At 46.7% G+C, this 18,869-nt stretch overlaps 1 protein-coding gene across 2 annotated transcripts in view; it reads left to right on the plus strand.

The window, feature by feature from the left end:
* PDLIM1 (PDZ and LIM domain 1) overlaps window positions 1-14,493 on the plus strand; it is a 42,976-nt gene extending 28,483 nt beyond the window's left edge. The window contains exons 4-8 of one of the 2 annotated variants that reach the window (XM_088059717.1): window positions 3,455-3,645; window positions 5,967-6,263; window positions 9,202-9,356; window positions 12,229-12,346; window positions 13,959-14,493. In XM_088059717.1, the coding sequence (XP_087915843.1) occupies window positions 3,455-3,645; window positions 5,967-6,263; window positions 9,202-9,356; window positions 12,229-12,346; window positions 13,959-14,145 (948 nt within the window). In that variant the 3' untranslated portion in view covers window positions 14,146-14,493. The remainder of the gene's footprint in view (window positions 1-3,454; window positions 3,646-5,966; window positions 6,264-9,201; window positions 9,357-12,228; window positions 12,347-13,958) is intronic. The other variant, XM_005520534.3, reaches the window with a different exon arrangement.
* The last annotated feature ends 4,376 nt before the right edge of the window (window positions 14,494-18,869 follow it).

An 18,869-nucleotide genomic window follows, 5' to 3' on the forward strand; every position in this document is an offset into this window, starting at 1 on the left:
AGGGGAGCGAGGCTGATGTCAGTGCAGACAAAGCAATCATGGTATCAGTTTATAGTGGTGAAATAGTGCTCTTGAATATCCTACCTGGTATCCTGGGAGCTTCTATTCCCCAGCTTCAGACCAAAATAACCACTGCTGGTATCCCTGCTCACTGCTGACAGGGCTGCTGCAAGGAGACCGAGGTAGTGCCACAGCTTGCAGGGAGAGTGAGCAAGTGCTTCCAGTTCTGCCTGCAGGTGCTGACAGAAGGTGTCTCTGAAGAGATCCAACATTAATCACTCTCCTCTGTACTACTCTCAAAGAAAGAGCAGGTCATGTCCTGACTGGATAAGATCATGTCCTTTTAGCTGACTGCCAGTTCTTCCTCTGCCAACAGACCATTGCTTACCACTCTTGCAGTCTGCTCCAGGCAGGGATGCTGTTTAATACTATTTTCCCCTTTTCCTTGTGTTGGTCCTGGGATTGCCACAGCATTAGAGATGCTGCAAACCCTAGGCATTTCAAATGCATAAACCAGGTGCTGTCCCTACACATATGCACAGCCTAGCTGGGTTTTTGCACTAATGTTTTCCACTTGCTTGCTGGTGGACAGGTTTTTGGAAGTGTCACTTACCTGATTTTTTTCTAGTATTAAATGAGAGACTGTCACATAAACATGATTCCAGGAGCTGGGGCTTTAACAAAACTGCTGCACAGCACAGGCCCTAGGTTGGCAGCTCTGGAAAATCCCTACATGAATATATTTGACAGTGAGAACACATTATCTTTTGATCTTGGGATCATGAAGGTACTTGTTCTTTGCAAATTCCTTCCACAGCTCGAGCAGAAAGAACAGCATGGTGTAACAGGAAGTGCTGGAGAATTTGGATTATCCAAATGCCCTTTATAATGCTACTGCTCTTGTAATACTTGTCTGTAGACTCTTGGGTTATTCACCTTCTGTGCTGCTCTCCAGATGGGATTTTTCTAATCTTCAGACACCAGCTTCTGCACCGATTTCTCTATTTAACTGTTATAAACTCCGTTATAGTCAGTAACCTCTATATACTTGAGAGCTCCTGGAGATGTCCCAACACTTTTGAAAGCTTGACTTTTGGTCTCGGTATTACAACACAGCAGAAAACCTACCTGGTGACCACAAGTAGGACAAAATCCTTCTATGTGGATTCTGTGCTGGAATGTGTGTTGCAGTTCTTGGAGTCAAGGCACTAATGTCATGTCAGTCTCTCTTCTCCGTGTAGCTGCCCTGTTTTCTCAACACTTGCAGGAAGATAAGGATCCTTGAGGCCTCTATCACTGCCAAACTGAATTCAGCTTGAATGGCACATTCAGATTCAACATGCCCATGTGCATGTTGAGTACGTAATTGAGACACCTTACTTTCTTAGGAAACCAGAGTTAAAAAGAAAACCCAACCAAACTGTAAATTACTTCCCTTCATTTAATTCTTGGTTAATGCTTAAATGTTTCCTCAACGCATGTTGTGATGTGATCTCAACTTGGAGCCTATTTGACCTGAGAATATAACCCCCTTAGCCTAAACCTTCTGCCTCAGTCTTTCACTGACTATTTATGTGCACATCTGTAACCCTCTCCCACTCATGGCCTCTGAATGGTGGGCTGCCATGTGTATTTAATGCTGATATAACTGTTCCCCATGGTTTGATATACAGGCTAAAGTAAATTTTTCTTTGCTAAAATCCACACTTTTGCCATGGGAAAGACTATTTTCACAAGTCCTGTTATGTGGTTTGAATGAGATTGCAACAAAGGGAGATTAGCTAATTGCTCCAGGGTCGTTTTTCCTTTGGTGTGTAGGAAAGCTTCATGGCTAGCATCCATATATATTGGCCAGAAAGCTGTGGGAGAGCAACCTCATCACTCCACACCTGAACATCTTGAGCTACCCCACTGATTTCAAATGACTTGTAACTCATGAAGGCGTTTGGATCAACACCGCTCTTCTCTCAGGGATTCTATGCTCTGCTTGATGCCATAAATAGCATTTGAATGCCGTGAAGTGAGATGACTCCCATCTGTCAGTCTGGGAAGGCTAGCCAGCTGCCTAAGGAAGTCTGGAGACAAAAAAGTGATTTAAAGAAAAATCTGTTGGGGGATTTAAGTCATACTTTTTTCTAATGAGTGTTTATCTTGTAACTATATCTCTATCTAACAAATGCTGTGAGATGTTCGTAGGGCAGTAAAAGCTCACGTCATTGCTGTAGAAATCAGTGCCTGTTTAGAGTGGGAGTGGGAACTAGTTGTGTTAATTAGAGCTGGGACCCGTGGGCCCAGCATGCTGAGAAGTGCCCCTTTCATCCTGTGCCATTGGCTGTTAGCCCTGTATTGAAGCCGTGCCCAGTCTCTACGGCCGGCTGAAACATTTCAAAAATTATGTTTTGGTGCCATCTCTTAGCCCTTGATATCTTAGCCACCTCTGTGGCTGTTACTCCTTTCTTATGCCTGTTCTAGTGAGGCCCCATAGTGCTTTCTCTTTGCTGTAGTCAAGCATCGTCTCTGGGGAGAAATAAGCCCTGGATGTTGTTATCTCTGCCACAAGGCTGCTAATTCCCAGCCTGCTGAACAGATGATGTGGCTTAGAAATGTCCTCATTTTTGTTAGCACTGCCTGCGATTAAGAAGAGTCTTAGCTCAAGTCTTAATTTAACTTGGATTTGCCCCTTTTCTTATTAAATTGTAGCCTGTGTGTCTAAGTATACACTACTACTGCTGAAAGCCTCCAGTTTGCAGCAAATGCAGAACATCTGGGTGATAGTTTGTACTTCCAAACTGAAGAAGTTGCTGAAAGTTAGCTGTCACTGCCTGTGGACAATCTTTTGCATTAGCAGTGGTCATCTTCACACCTTTGTTGTGGATTTTCTCGTCCAGAAATTCCAAAGTTGTTCATCAAAGACAGCTGTGGACCCTGGTCTTAGCTGAAGGAGCAGAGATGCTCAGAGCACTTGGAGTAATGACAAATCCCTTCTTTTTGGGTTATCTTATCTAAAGGAAGCCAAACAGATGTCATTGAGAAGTGTTCCTCTTTCTGCCCCTCATCTTCACTTTTCCATGGAAATCAACCACGGTCTCAGGAATTGCAAGGAATGTTTAGAATCTCTAGTCTTGCATGAGAAGGCTGGTGGTGTAGCTTACTGCAGGCTTGCAGGAGCTCCCAGGTGTGTGGCACCTTGAGCTAATAGCTCTGGCAGTGTTTCTGAACTCTTCTGTTCCCAGTATGTCAACCCTGAAATGTTCTGAAGGTCATCCTGAAGCTATCCAGGATGGACCCTCAGGCTGTGTGGAGGATGCTCACTTGCTTTGGTGGTTGTGATCACCTGTTCCTCAGCTGAGACCACACATGAAGGCCACCACTGCAGTGGCTGTGGGGCTGCCCTGTCACATCCACCTGCATGCCTGAGCATCTCTGATTGTTGCCTCTGCTCCTTTGCATGCAGGAAATAAGGCACATAGGAAGTGCACACAATCGGAGTGCAGTGCCCTTCACTGCTGCCACAGCTTCTGCCCCCAGGGTGATCACTGCTCAGTACAACAGCCCAGCAGGCCTCTACTCCTCAGAGAACATCCAGACCTTCAACAGTGCGGTGGAGACAAAAACATCACCTGGGGCCCTGGAGCCTACCAAGCCGTAAGTACCTCCCTCACCTCCCCTCCCTGTCCAGGACACACGAGTTCACTGTGAAGGTACCGGTTTGTTAAACCAAGAGAAGCTCTCTTTCAGAACAGTGGAAGTAGAAGAGGCACAAGTGTGGATGTTGTTCCCAGGGACAGGGCTTGGAGGGGAATGTTTCATGAGGTGCAGACATGAAATTAATGCTGTTGTGTTTCTTTGTTTAGCAGAGACCGACGCAGTTTCCGCGTGCGTTCAGCATGACATACCAGCCCGCTGTTCTGAACAGGTGCCTGATAGCTTGTTACAAGCACTTCCTAAAGTTAGTGTTTTGTGCCAGCTTCACTGCAACACTGGCCAGGAAAGGCACCAGCTAGTGCAGGAAGCACACCCATCCCTGTTCCTAGCCTGGGATTCATAGACAGGCTCTATTTGGATATTTCTGTGTTTTATTATCAAACTTTGCTTTTCACAGGAGTTTTAAAAAGTAGCTGAAACATTCATTCCTGTCTGAGGGGTTTTATGTACGAGATTGGAAAGGGTCCCAAACTTAAAAGGGCGTGTTCATCTTTGTGTTTGCAACGGAGCCTCACCAAAGGCATTATTTTATCCTAGATTTTCAAAGTTCCCCCTTTTTTCCATTGGAGGTAATAAAGGAGCTATCTGGAAGTTTTCTGGCTGTGACGGTCAGGTTGCTTAACTGCTTTAAGTCTCTGCATAGCAATATCAAGCTGCCTAAGAAGGCTTTGGCTATTTTGATAATAAAAGCTGGAAGAGCAGTGCTTTTGGTAATACTTGACTAAATTTCTTATTTGAGAATGGGGAGGCAAAAGTAACTTCAGCCTCTGCTGTTGCAGGGTACAAAGACCTGATTGTGGTTTAACACAAGCCTGACACAAGGTTTAACACAAGCTTGCCCATGAGTGAAACCAGCTCCTTTCACTGGCAGCCCAGTCTGCAGCGTGGTCCCTTCTATGCAGTTACAATGCTGCAGCTGGCAGATGAGGTGACAGATTGTTCTTCATTTGCTTCTGGTAGATTCAGCAGCCTCATTCAGGAGCTGGGCAAGGACAAGGAAAATCTGACTTTGCATTAACCTGACAGGACCATCTGGCAGTGAGATAACATTGCTGGTCTAGTGTGGCGTCCCCTCCATGTGAGAGCTCTCCCTGGAAGCCAGGTAGTTTTGGCTGGAAAATTGTAGCTGATCCCTTTCTCCTGCAGGGACCAGGAAAGGGGTGGGTTCCTTCTAGAGCTGTGGCTCACTCTGCTCCTCCTAGCAGGAACATCCATTGCCAGCCCTGGTCCATCTTGGATATATGGCATCTCTTTCATCTTTTCCTTGCTGGAACAACAGCAAGTTGTGAGGGAATGCTGGGAAAACTGTGGATGAGGCTTTGATGCCAATATGCTTTTGTTTGGAGAGTCATCAAAAGCAAATGAATTACTGCTGGTTTTCAGTGAGAGCCAGGGACCTCAGCCTGCCATTATAAACCCACCTTAGTCTCCCCAGTGCACAAACACAGGATGTCAAGGTTCTCCCTTCACACACCCTCCAGCTGCCCTTAAATTCCTGCCCATCTGTTTTGCTGAATTATTTGGTACATGCCTGACCTTGCTCTGGGTTTATTGGCATTTATCTGCATCCCCATCCTGCGCCCTGCAGATACACAGCCTATCTGAACCCAGCACTTGATCCTGCCACTGCACATGGTGATCTGACTGGAGAGCTAGTCCATGCTTCATCCTTAGAGGGTGTGTGGTATAAATGCAGGGCTGTAGTACATATAGAAATAAAAGCAAATATCTCCACTGGATTTGATGTCACAAAGCAGGTGGGGATGGAGAAGCCCCACTGCTGAGCACATCTGGTTTGGCATGGGAAGTGAGATTACTCCTCAGTAGGATGCCAAGGCTAGCTTTGAGAAGAACAGCAGTGAAGATGGCATTTTTTGTCTGGACAGTGGGACCACAAGTGTGTGCACAGGGAGTTAGTGTATAATGAAACCCCTTCTGCCACTTCTTCATTGCTTTTACAACCCATATATTTGCTTATCAGTGGAGTGCTTGCTTTTTAGTTTTTGTGTGGACACACCTGGAGTGTGAGACCAGAGGCACAGCATTAGCCAGAAGCCTGTAAAGTTGTGTATCCAGTGGTGTGTCTTTCAGACAGTATTCTGCAGCTGCTTGATGGCTTGAAGTATTTGGCTTTGTCCTTCATTAATTTCTTTCTTCTTTCTTCCTCCTCTGCATTTTCCCCTCAATTTGGCAATGTAAACCCCAAACAAACCTTAAACAACTGCACCTCCCACTGCCCGTGTGGATGCGTGGGCTGGCAGCCGCCCGTCGCCGGTGGGTGCGATGCAGGCTCCCATCGCCTCCGTGTATGACCCTCTGCAGAGCTCCGAGCTGCGGCGCAGGCACAGCACCTCCTCCAGCCCCAGCCAGGTCCGAGTGGGGCCTGAGCAGCTGAAGCACGTGGCCCAGGTCTGCCCCAACAGCCCTGTGGAAGTGGAGGTGCCGGGACTCAAAGTGCTGCATGTGCAGTTCAATTCTCCCCTGCAGCTCTATTCGCAGAGCAACATCATGGACACCCTGCAGGGGCAGATCTCTTCTGTTAGCCCTGATTTCCCCAGGTAACCTGCCCACAGCCTCTGCAGCCAGCTCAGCACATCTGCTCGTCTGCATTTTGGTGTCCACGAGTCCCTCGTCCCCGTCTGTGGCTCATGGCATTGTCCGGTCACAAAAACAGCATTTACATTTCACCTGTCCAATGTTAGTGCATGAGTCTTCAAAGGAGCTTTCTCTGCCTTGTGTCTGTGCCCAGCACCATGGCAAACACCAAAACATGTTTTTAGTGTGTCAGTGTGTCCATTGCCCCCTGCACACCCACACAGCAGGACCTGACAGTAGCTGCTGGCTTTTCTGGAGGAGCCATCTGCAGCAGCTGGGTTTGCTGAGGGTAGGGAAGTGCTTTATCCTGAAAGCTGGTATTTTTCCTGCACTTGAAACTACTTTTGTTGTTTGTGACTGACAGGTGCTGCCAGTCTTTGTTCTTTTGTTTCATTGGCCATGCATGTGTGCTGAGCATTTTTGGCTGAAGCAGGTACCTGTGCTCTCTGGCTGATAACACTCATGAGTTTGGAACAGCCTGGCAGGCACCAGGCACATGGAGGGACAGTCTGTGTTCCCACCCCTGCCCACTTTTCTGTAGAGGTTGCTGCAGCACAGGCTTCCTCTGCCCAAAGGAGTGGAGGATGCTCAGCATGCTCTGAGGTCTGCAGGACCTGTGGTGAGCCTCAGCATCACAAGGCCTGGGTGCTGTTTGATGTCTTCTTTGTGGTAGTTGGAAACCCCCTGGCCTGTGTCTCCAAGTGACAGCCTCTGAGTCTCTGGGTCTTACAGGGAGGGCTTTAGTGTCAGGACAGGTGAAAGGAGAAAGCACGTTTATCTGTCTCACAGGAGTCCAGTCAAGGATGAATTGTGAACCTTCTGCTATGTGACCAAGCAGTTTGCAGCTGTGTGACATGTGGCTCAGGACAGTGGTCAGTCCAAGGGCTTCCATGGGGCAGAAAAGGACACAGCCAGATCTCATGGCTCCTGGACTGCTCACAGTTCCCTTCTGGGAACCATGTACTTCAAAGCAGAAAAGCTGGTGTCCTCACCCCTGGACCCACACAGACAAGCTTTGCCATGTGCCAGGAGCCAAGAGATAGTGGGAGGCTGAGGATTTACTCCTGCCTTGTTACTCAGTGCAGTTACTTGCTCTAAGTCAGTGCTCTGGCTTGTAGTCAGTACCATGCACACCAGAAGGGGTCACACTGCCAGCTCTCTGTGCTGGCCTGGTGAGCTGATAGTGCTCACAAAGGAGCCCCAGACATCAGCAATTGTTTAATGGCAAAAGGGAGTGCTGCAAGCACTGGGCCTTCCTGTAGCCTTGAGACCCTTGTAAGCTTTGCAGAACAGGCTGGCATAAAATAGTAAAATACCATTAGTAAAAAATAAGCTGTGCTTTTTGAAGATTCTGTGCAAGGCTGTGTCTTCATGGTTTTTATTACTATCTTCTTGCCAATATTTAAGGCTCAGTGATCCAGTATTAGTCAGTTAGTGTTGCAAGTTGCCATCAATGAGATCCAGTAATGGTTGTATAAGTCTAAGATCTGATGAATGTTGTTGGGCTTGTTCCTTACAAAGTTTCTTCATGAGGGAACTCATGTGCATGGAAATGGACACCAGTTGCTGGTAATTGCTGCAGATAAAGTACCTGTGCAGCAGGAAGTGCCAAATATCAGCTGGCATACAAAGACTCAGTATCTTGCATGTACAATTTCTGTGCCTGTGGCATTACCCTTTCAAAAGATACACATGCATTTTGGAGATGCTTTTTAACTTAAGCAGCATAGCCTTCTGCCCTGGCTGTTTGAGGTGCTTTACTCTGCTGGTACAAAGCTGGGTTTGATGATTTTTATAGCCATTTGGAAATCTTGTATACGCAAGTGGACATAAAGGTTGCATACCTGGGAGAGCTGATCTGTATGTTTCACACTGCCACAATGCATGGTTGAAATGTGATGGCTCTGTTTTACTCCAATGCTTTTTAAGAAGATTTAGCCTCTGCTTTTTGGATGCATGTTATTGAAACATTCTTAGTATGCAAACTGCAATGAAAGGCCTCTTGCATAATGTTTTTATGGGTGGATAGAGCAGTGGGAGTGTATGAGTTTACATGAGATGAATGTAATGTGCAGCATGGGACATCTTCTGTCTAATAGAAGGCACATAATTATTTTATTTTGGGTGAGAAGTTTCAGTAACTGAGATTCAGGCTTCAAAGGTTCAACTGTTTGCATGTCGAATGTGCTTCCTGCTCCACTGAAAATTGCTAAAGATAGAAACATTTTATGAAATTCTTTTTATGGAAATAGCATTTTATAACTCATGTGATGATTTTACTTCTGATGCTTGAGGAGTTTATTATGTAGAGTAACTCCCAGATGACTCAATTGGTCATTGGCCTGGAAAGTATGCAGTTGTTTCCTCAAGAAAAAGATTCTCCTCTGCAATTTAGTCTGAACCGCAGGATGTTTATGCACTTTTTATGCAATCACAGGGTGCAAGAATGGTGAAACTGAGTAGACCATTTACATATATAAGACTACATTATAGAATTGAGCTATTAGAGGAAATTTGTCAGCTATTTCATTTTATGGATGTTTTATATATGTTTTACTGCAACTACAGAACACCTGACAGGCAGGAACTTCCTGTGTCCTTTAGTCCATCCCTTAGTCCAGCATTTGGCAATTTAAACCACTGATTTAAGTAATTTCCACTGTATATTTTCCCAGACTATTTTCAAATCCTTTGCTTTGGAGGTTCCTCCTGACAGCGGCGTGGGCAGACAGCCCAGCGTGCCAGTCCCACCCGGAGCACATCCAGCACCTCTGTGTCCGTGGGCTCCTGTCATGCGTGTGCTTTGCACGTTCATTCTTCAGTCAAACGATCATCATTTTGCTAGAGGGATTTGCTTTATTTTCCTCTGTTTAACAAGAGGATTCTCTGTTCCTTCCTCAGTTTAGATCAGCATAACCAGACCCCAGGCAACATTGCCATAGACAGACAATCTGAGGTTTACAAGATGCTGCAGGAGAATCAAGAGTCAAATGAGCCACCCAGACAGTCTGCTTCATTTCTTGTGTTGCAAGAGATCTTGGAGTCAGAGGAGAAAGGTGAGTACTTACTGCACACCTCATCTGAATGTACTCTTTCCCTCTGCTGTTCTTTGGGCTGAGTAACATTTAAAACTTTATTTTCCATTTAGCTGTTGATTATTCAAGATGTGTAGGTAACCTCTACAGAAACCTGTAGACCCTGTCACTAATTTGATTCCTTCATATTCTCTCATTGATTAGTTTTAGTATCTGTAGGCTCATATAATCTCTTAATCATTGAGTGAGTGCTCCAGAAAGAAACCCTTGTAACATTTAGTTATCAAGAAGAAATTTTTAAAGTTACAAAACCTCCTATAGTTTCTAAAGTTTTTCCCCCTTTAAGGTAGTATTCACTGATTAAAGACCATCTTAGATTCAAGACTTTGGATGGTATCACAAAATAGTGCTGTTCAGTGAGTCCTAGCGCTGCTGAACACCATCCCCCTACACAAGAAAAAGTACCCCCTTCTGCAGCTGAATGTAAAAATATAGAAGTTGGGTTACAGTGAGCAGTTCATAGTTTTTAGCCTCTGAAAATCTGCTCTTCTTGGTATTCTTGGTCTGACATCTGGACTTGTACAATTCAGAGCTATAGAGTTTAAGATAAAAAAGCCAATTAACTTATTTGGGGGCTAAATCATGCTCTCTTCTCCTCTTAAATAAAATTAAATAAATGAATGGGAAAAGAATTCAAAGAATTACCTTTTTTTTTGTCCTTAGGCCAGTCTTTTGTGTTATTAGCTTGGCAGTGGTACATCCATTTTAGTCCAAAAAAACCTGGTGGTGAGATATTCACCACAAAGAGAAACAGATTAGCTAAGTGCTGGTAGGTCTGAGGGATCTGTAGAGAAACAGCAAAATTAAGGAAATAAGGAAACAATAGGAAGAAAGAAACCAGGATCATGGAGTCTTTAATATGCTGTTAAAATACCTACCTGAAAGAATCTTTTAAATACTGAGTGTTTGCAGCTCGCCCTCCAGGGTTCAGCTCCTGCATGGAAGGAGTAGCCCGGACTTCTCAGGAAGCCGAGGTCCTCCCCTGCGCTTAGTAGTGGTGAAGAAGATAAGAAGCAAAAGCCTCTCTGTTTTATCTTTCTTTGAAGATTTGCAGCATTGTCGGGATTCTCTGGCACAAGGTTTGCCTGCCCGATCACGATCACGGGCCGGGACAGGCTCTGGCAATATTCCACAGTGAGCTGATAATGTCCCACGGCCCAGCCTGCCCGTGCTACTCGGCCAGCATCAAACACACACTGCTGCGATCAGATCGTTCCGTGTGATAAATGGCACATTGGACGGCGCCTTCTCCCAGCCTGGCTCCAGGCAATGGCTTGTGAAAGGCAGCTTGAGCCATCGCCCCAGCTGCGACAAGGCCCCTGGGGCATCGCTGACTCTGGGCTGCGCTTACACCAGCTGAGAGCCTGGGCCGGGCACGGCGGGTTTGGAAGCACCACAACTGGTCCTTTAAGACCCGACCCTGTACTCAGAAGTGGAGAGGGTTCCACTGGTGGAACATACCACGTTTCCTGTGGGTGTTTGATTAGGAGAGATTTTAAAATGTCTTGTCAGTGTTGCTGATAAGAGCAAAGTGGTGGTTGAGGCAAAGGGAGTGAACAGAAGTGATAGGCAAGAGTCTGAAAATGTGATTGCTGCTGCTTGCTTCCCAGTGAAGGTCACTTGAAACTACTCTCGGAGGGCAGGTGGCTCTTGCTGTGTTTGGAGGGCTAGGGTACTTTCACCTCTGGACCAGCATCTGCACAGAGCTGGGTGCAAACCTCTGAGCTGAAGGCTGCCCTAAAGGCAGACCAGTGCAGCATCATCTGCCCCATAGCTGACGTAGGCAGTTCCCCTCTTTTTCCTTCAGCTCTTCTAACAGTGATGCTGCCTGGGGCTGTGGTGAGACCCTGACATTGCTGGTCACCAGGGTGTGTCTTTGGAGGGCTTTTCCACCCCTTGCACTGGGAATGTCCATTGTAAGTGTGCTCTTGGTTTGATACTGGTCAGAAGGGTTTCATCATTGTCCCTCACAGCTCAAGGTGTTTCTGGTGAAATATCATGGGAGTCTCAGCAGCCTCCTTCTCTTGTTAACTGGTGTAGAACCCCTTGGAAAAGTCATATATATAAGATTAGTCCCATCATTGGTGTTATTTTATAAAAGGCTCCTTTTTCCCTGCAGATATTTAAAGGCTTGCCTCGTATCCCGCATCTAGGATCCACTGCTGGTTTAGGCATCCAGGTCAGCACAATGTCTCCTGCAAAGGCCCTGCAGGAATTCCCTGCCCTAGAGAAGTTGCAATAGGGAGACACCTGGAGCATGCTATGCAACAGGAGGGGAGTGCAAGGTTATCCCCAGTGTCCCAGGGCTCTGCAATAAGGAGTTTGTTAACTAAATCTTCCAGGAGTCTTGGGGGAACCAGCTCAGCTGTAAAGCAGACAGCAGACTGGAAAAGGACTTTGACAGTCCTCCCAAACCTGCCAGAACACCCATCTCTTTCTGAGCTCAGATCTGGGAATCAGCTTGACCCTGAGTGTGTGATCAGGACACATCAGGCAGACTCCAGTGCTGCCAAGGCTGGGGCTTTGCTTTGCTTTGTGCATCTCTGCATGTGAGACACATCAGCTGAAGTCTGATGGGCTTTTAAGATGAGAAAATACTTTCATCTGATTGCCCACCATCTCAAGCCCTCACATTTCCAGGGTGAGGTTCAGCTAGCTGTGTCCCTCCTCGCTCCCCACACATCCCTAAATCCCTGCCCACTTTCCATGCATGAATCCCTGCCTCAGAGCTGGGGTTAAAGAATATCAGGCCCCCAGCAGAGCATCTGTTTGGGAGGAACAGCCTCAAGCCATGCATCTCACATGCTCTGAAGCACTCTCCTTCCACCCCCAGGAGACCCTACCAAACCATCTGGATTTAGGAGTGTCAAAGCCCCTACCACAAAGGTGGCCTCATCGATTGGGAATGCCCAGAAGCTGCCCATGTGCGACAAGTGTGGATCTGGCATTGTGTAAGTAAGCCTGTCCCTGGGGTTGCAGGTGAGCGGCCTGTGCTGAGGTACTGCACCCAAACAATTTCACTTACCCACATCCAGTGCATCCAGGAGACTCAAGGCATCAGCTTTAATAATGCTAACTCTGCAGTTCCCTGCCATGAGGCAGGAGTTGGGTGTCCATCTACAGATCCGTATCAGTGGAAAGCAGAGCAAGTCTCTGAGTCAAACCTTGAGGCAGTTGTTGCTGCAGCGTTTTTCTTACCTGAAATCCATTTACAGCATTTGGAAACAAAAGAACCTTTACATTGAGGGCCTGTGGTTTAATGTATTTCTTGTCTTGGTGCTCCCAGGCATGGCATGGAGACTTGCCTTGGTGCTCAGAGGCAGTGGGGACTGCAGAGCTGCGTTCTGCTCCCCACTCTCCTGTTGGACCTCACACCTCCACTGTGTCTATGCAGACTTTTTTTTTGTCTTTATGTGGGTAAAATCCAACTCCAGCAGACCTGGGGTTTGGGTTTGATGCAGAGCTGCTGTAATGTAAGTGTGATCACATGGGGGACCCGGCATTGAAAACCCATGCCTTCAAGTAGCTCAGTTTTTCAACCTCAAATTCTTCCCTGCAGCCCCCTTAACTTAAGAGTTGACTATACAGCAGTCAAGTACTGGTAGCCAAACCTGCCTTGTCATGGAAGAATTCTGATTTTTCAGATGCTGCCCGCCACAGGCTATCACACTGTTGCTGAGACCCACCACACTGTGATTGCGTGGTCCTGGCATGCCTGGAGCATCTGGACCAGCAGATTCATTACAGAGGCAATTCATTCCCTGTAAAATATGAATCAGAGACAAACCCTGTAATTATTCTACCAGCTGGGTAGGTCTGGAGAGAAAGCACAAGGCCTTGAATAGCACTCGAAACTAATGAATTACAGAAAATCGAGATGGCTGCTGGAACAAAATAATACTGGAAAATTGTTGTGTTGAGGCTGATGGTAGTTAACAAATTGCTGTGTAGTTTTTGTAGTTTTCCTAGTCACCTGTTGGGTTAAGCTGTGAAGTCTTCCATTAAGAGCTGTCCCACATTTGTCTGGATCTGTTCACTGCAGCTCCCAAGCAGCCATGTCTGAGATGAAAACCAGGATCCGGTCTCTGTGCTTCTCCCACGTCAGTCACTAGCATAAGTGCAGTACTGGCTGTGCAGCCTTCATCCCTGCATTTGTGCATTTGTTTTGCCAGTTGGCTTGTACCTGGATTTTGCTTCCCCAGATGGTAAAGTTACTGCCTGCCATTTGATCCTGGGCATTTAAATGCTGTCATGCTGTCTGCAGCCACCAGCTAAAGATGCCATCACAGTCATTCTTGCCACCACAGGTGATAGGACTGTCCCTGTGTAATGTGCACAGGTCAGTGCTGGGAAACACTTTCTAAAGGAGAGTTGCCATGCTATGTTGGGCTTCTAAAGTGCTGTTAACACCTGCCTGACCAGAGGTAGGGCCTATACTTCAGCTTGTCAGGAGCAGAAGAAAACTGTTCACCTTTGGGACTGGTTTGTGTCTGGGCTGGGTGGGAGGTGGCTGGGGAGGAGGGAGGCAGTGGTGGGCACTGAGGAGTGCTGGTTCCTCCCCAGAGGGATGTTCGTGAAGATCCGGGACAAGCAGCGTCACCCCGAGTGCTACGTGTGCAGCGACTGTGGCACCAATCTCAAGCAGAAAGGACACTTCTTTGTGGAAGACCAAATCTACTGCGAGAAGCATGCGCGGGAACGGGTGATTCCCCCGGAGGGCTATGAGGTGGTCACTGTCTTCCCAAAGTAAACTGTGCTGCTCACAAAGCAAGTGTGGATGATTTATCCTCTGCTGCTTTTCCTTGGAGAGCATTTTCCCTACCCCCTGCAGAATCTTGTTTGCAATAAGGAATGCTAGGCATGGCTTTGAATTTCCTTGTCATTATTAATCCTCCATCTGTTCACATGAGATGTCACTAATTGTTCAACATTCTTCTCATCCTCTCTTTCACTTTTTTTTTAATACACAGATTTTTTTTTTCCTTCATTGTGCTGTCAATCACACAGGAAAATCAGAGGCCAAAGTCAGATTACAACTTTTCTGTGTTCTAGTTATTTTGCCATCTGTTTGCCTTCAATAAATGGGGTGAATCCACAAGGCAGAAGTGGGTTTTTTCTGTTTTCCTTGTGCACTGGATTGTGGTTCCCTGGGCAGCAGAAGAGGTGCCCAGTGCATGGCAGGGTTTATCCTGGAGAATAGTGGGAGGCATTTACAAAGTTGAGTCAGACTGGTCTTGCTGCCAGCTGAGCTGTGAGCAGCTGCCTGCTGGCACCCAGCAAGGGGCAGGTGGGCACAGCCAAGCCTCAGAGCAGACTGGTGGCCTGTGCCCAGTGCAAGGCAGCCGAGAGCTGCCTCCTCTGTGTCCAGCACTGCTTCATGATGATGGGACTGGGCATGTCAGGGTTTCCTGCTACTGCATCACCACAGATGCCCCTTTGTTCCCCACAGTCCCAAACTGAGCTTTATGAGAAAAATGATTGCGTGATGCTTGCTGGAAACCGGGGAACCTGAGAGTGAAGAGGGGAAGGTTTGAGCAGCCACAGTCTCTGTTCTGGCTCCCCCTGGGGGGAACCACATGTGGCTGCCCAAGGCATCGCCCTGCTCCTAGTGCTGCTGCTGTGCACAGCTGCTGGAGGGTGCCTTTGGGGGGTGATGTGGGGAGGGGGGAACATGCCTCTTGTGCCCTGGACAAAGGGCTAATGGTGCCTGAGGAGCAGAACCTCGACCTGTGTAAAGCAGAGAGGAGGCCTGCAGTGGTTATTTCTCTCACACCTCTAAATGAGATGCTGGCTGTTCTTAATCATGTAAAAATAAATTGTTTCTAAGATGTGACATCTTTCCTTTAAAATGAATTGCTGGTGGTTGAAATCAGCAGGGTGGGTTTCTAAGTGCACACAAGCCCTGTGTGACTGGCACAGGGCCCCTGGAGTTAGTGGGCAACAGCTGCAGACAGGGTCATGTCCCTGCCGTGGAAAGTCCTGTGTTCAGCAATGCTGTACTGCTGCGCCCTGTTTCCTCTCCTTCACAGTGAATCACAACACAGTACAGCTGCATTGTAAAAAAACCAAAAAAACCCCAAAGGAACCAAAACAGCCAAGCTCAATCACAACCCCAAACCAAATCCTTATCTGAGGAAAAGCTGACCTGACACCAAGGCTATAAGCTTTCTGCTGCTCAGATAAACTGTGCAGCTTTTGGGCAAGTTGGGCAGGGGACTAATTCACCAACCGAGCTGAATTTAGTTCATCCACTCAGGCTCCCTCTATGGGCAGAGACAAGCAAGTGAGGCTGCCATAGCTCAACCAGCAAACTTTGGATCATCTCTGGGAAAAGCGTGGCTTCTCTGGGCTGCTGGCACACATCAGCACAAACTCCAGATAGTAACACAAGCAGCTTTTTCAAGGTGAGAGTGGAGGGATTTTTTTTCCTGCTGAGATGATGTCTCCCCACACTACTGCTTTTGGGGGTTAATCCTCTCCTCTCCACAGCACACTTCCATAAAAAAAAGTTGGCAGGAGGGACTGCACAATAGGCCAGTGCAGTAGTGGGAAGCAGAGACCTGCAGGGGTGGAGTGACCATGCAGGCACAAAGTGCTCTGGCAGTATTGTGAACCAAGTCTCCTCCCCCGTGGTGGGACTGTGGCTGCTCTACACCACCTGCTTTCTCAGCAGGCTGAGGGCTCAGGGCTCCCCCAGGAAAATGCCAGCTCCTGAGGCCATCTGGAGTACTGTGTCCAGCCCCAGAGCCTGGTATCAGCCCTCCAGTGCCTACGAAGTCACTACATGATTTTGTACATCTGTCAGCCAAAACAGTGCTTATTCCAGAAAACCTCTTGATTTTGGGGGCAAAGGCATTAGAGCCTGACCCACTCTTGACATTTCCCTGCCCTCCCACCCAGTGCTGCACTGCAAACGGGTGACAAGCCCTGCTTTGTGCAGGGCCACGTGCTCTGCCCGAGCTCCTGCAGCCAGGCTGGCAGCACAGCTGGGAAAACTGACTGCAAGGGGCTTGACACAGGAGTTGGGGACTAGAAAAGATTTGTGGAGTAGTCTGGAAGTGTAGCTTTCTAATGTGGATACCAGAGTTGATCCAATTTATTCACGAGGGAATGGGTTAGGTGAGGAAGTTCCTATTTGTTATTGAGGACTTTGATCACTCTGCTGTGGCTGGCTGAGAAAAGGAACGTATTTATCTTTTATGATGCAAGGCAAAATATTTGACAACTGCAATGTTCACTGTAGTCTGACTTTCCAGATTCCTCAGGAGTTAAACAGTTGGCATCTGCAATCTGTCAACAATAACAAAATAGGTTAAACAGTGTCACTCATGCCTTGCAACCACACTGAGCTGCCTGCTTTAGAAGTCATCAATAATGTAAGAGCACATAGAAGGTTCCAATGTGAAGCGTGTTGGGCAGTTTGAGTGGGTGAGTGTCCTGCCAGAGGGACTCTCATGAAGATGGGCAGCACAGCACAAAGCACAATCTGTCACTTTTAACAACAATTACTTTGATTTTGCACCATATTGAAGGTTAAGCAAGGTAGATCAGTCTTCAAAAGTTATGTAGGCTGTGTGGGAGCAACTGTCACTTATTATTAAGTCTTTAACAAGATTAGGTTGACATACAGACAGTTTAATAGGGAAAGCAAAAGCCACACACACAAGCAAAGCAAAACAAGGAATTAATTCACTGCTTCCCATGGGCAGGCAGGTGTTCAGCCATCTCCAGGAGAGCAGGGCCCCATCGTGCACAATGATTATTTGGGAAGACAAACAACATCACTCCAAACATCTCCCCTTCCTCCTTCCTTCACAGTGACCATGGTGCTATCTGGTCTGGAATATTCCTTTGGCCAGTTCAGGCCATCTGTCCTGGCTTGTGTCTCCTCCCTGTCCCTCATGCACCCCCAGACTCCTCAGTGGTGTGGAGAAGCAAAAAAGCCTTGGCTCTGTGTAAGCCCTGCTCAGCAGTAACAAAAACAACTCTGTATTAACCCTGTGCTCAGCACAAATCCAAAACACAGCCCTAACCAGACACTGGGAAGAAAACTAACTCTACCCCAGCAAAAACCAGCACAATCATTGATTACTAAATCTTGTAGCTCTTCACTAGAATTAAAGGATGCATGAAGTGAAGCGCAGTGTGAACGTAACGTGGAGACAGCACATGCTGGACTTTGCATTACTCAGTCTAATAAGTAACTGAACAGAAAATTTTTAAACTTTTGTCTTCAGCAATTGCCAACAAAATGGGGCTTTCACCAGGCAAAGGTCAAAGCCAGCTTACTCATTAACAGATTTATCTGTTCCCTTAGAGGTAAGTATAAACATCTCTTGCTACTATAAGATTCCCGTCTCTATATCAGGCCAACAGAGTAATAATGATCATAAAGTGAATGGAAACTGGTTTCTGACGTCTGAGTTGGTAGAGGGGGGTTGTTCTGTTATCTATGCCATGTCAATGAGCACAACTGCAACAGCTCCAGCTGCAATTCCATGACTGCAGCTTTTAAATGACACTTAAAAGACATTTTCACAAACCACAGCTGAAACTTTAAAAGCTGCCTGATTCATCCAGTGCTGTGTCCAGTGAAGTAATGAAGGTAACTGAAAGGAAGTTCTGGAAGGGGAAAGTGCAGAATGTCCGTGTGGGTGTGTGAATGCCAAGGAGTACTTCGTGGGAAGAGAAGGGCAGTCAAGAGGTAAAGGATAATGCATGTATATTCAACCTATAGGAGTGAGTTGTCAGCAAAGGCTTTCAACTTAAAATCATAAAATAACTTCATTGGGAAAGACTTTTGAGACAGAGTCCAACCATTAGCATGGCACTGCTGAGTCTACCACTACACTGTACCCTCAAATGCCACATCCACATCTTTTAAATACTTCCAGGGATGGCAACTCCAGCACTTCCCTTGGCAGCCTGTTTCAGTGCTTGACTTTTTTAGTGAAGGAACTTCCTAACGTACAATCTCAACCTTTCCTAATGCAATCTGAGGCTATTTCCTCTTGTCCTATTGCTTGTTACCTGGGAGAAGGGACCAACAGCTTACAACCTCCTTTCATGTAGTTAGTTGTAGAGTGATAAGGTCTCCCTTCTCCAGGCTAACCCCTCAGTCACTCCCAGGACTTCTGCTCCAGACTCTTCATCAGGTTTGTAGCTCCCTGCACCTGCTTCAAATGAGCAACTCAGCTGACCAGCAGTCAATACAGAAGTAATGTCTGCACCAGAAAGATTTAGGCTCTTTTAGGCTCATTGCTTTTTGGTTTCTTTTTTTGTTCAGTTTGTGTATGGGCATTTTTCTGCTGTTGTGTGGCATTAGTTTGATTTTCTTCAAATGTATGACATTCACTAAAGTGCTAAATGAGTAGGAAAGTGAATTAATGGACACAAGATTAGCTTTGCTTGTTTAAGAAGCCAAAATCCACAGACTTTTAGAACAAAACAGATATTTATTTAACCAAAATAATT

The sequence above is a fragment of the Pseudopodoces humilis genome, chromosome 9 (genome assembly GCF_049639895.1).
Source record: "Pseudopodoces humilis isolate 2021_Gansu_Grassland_sample_001 chromosome 9, ASM4963989v1, whole genome shotgun sequence".
Classification (NCBI taxonomy): domain Eukaryota; kingdom Metazoa; phylum Chordata; class Aves; order Passeriformes; family Paridae; genus Pseudopodoces; species Pseudopodoces humilis.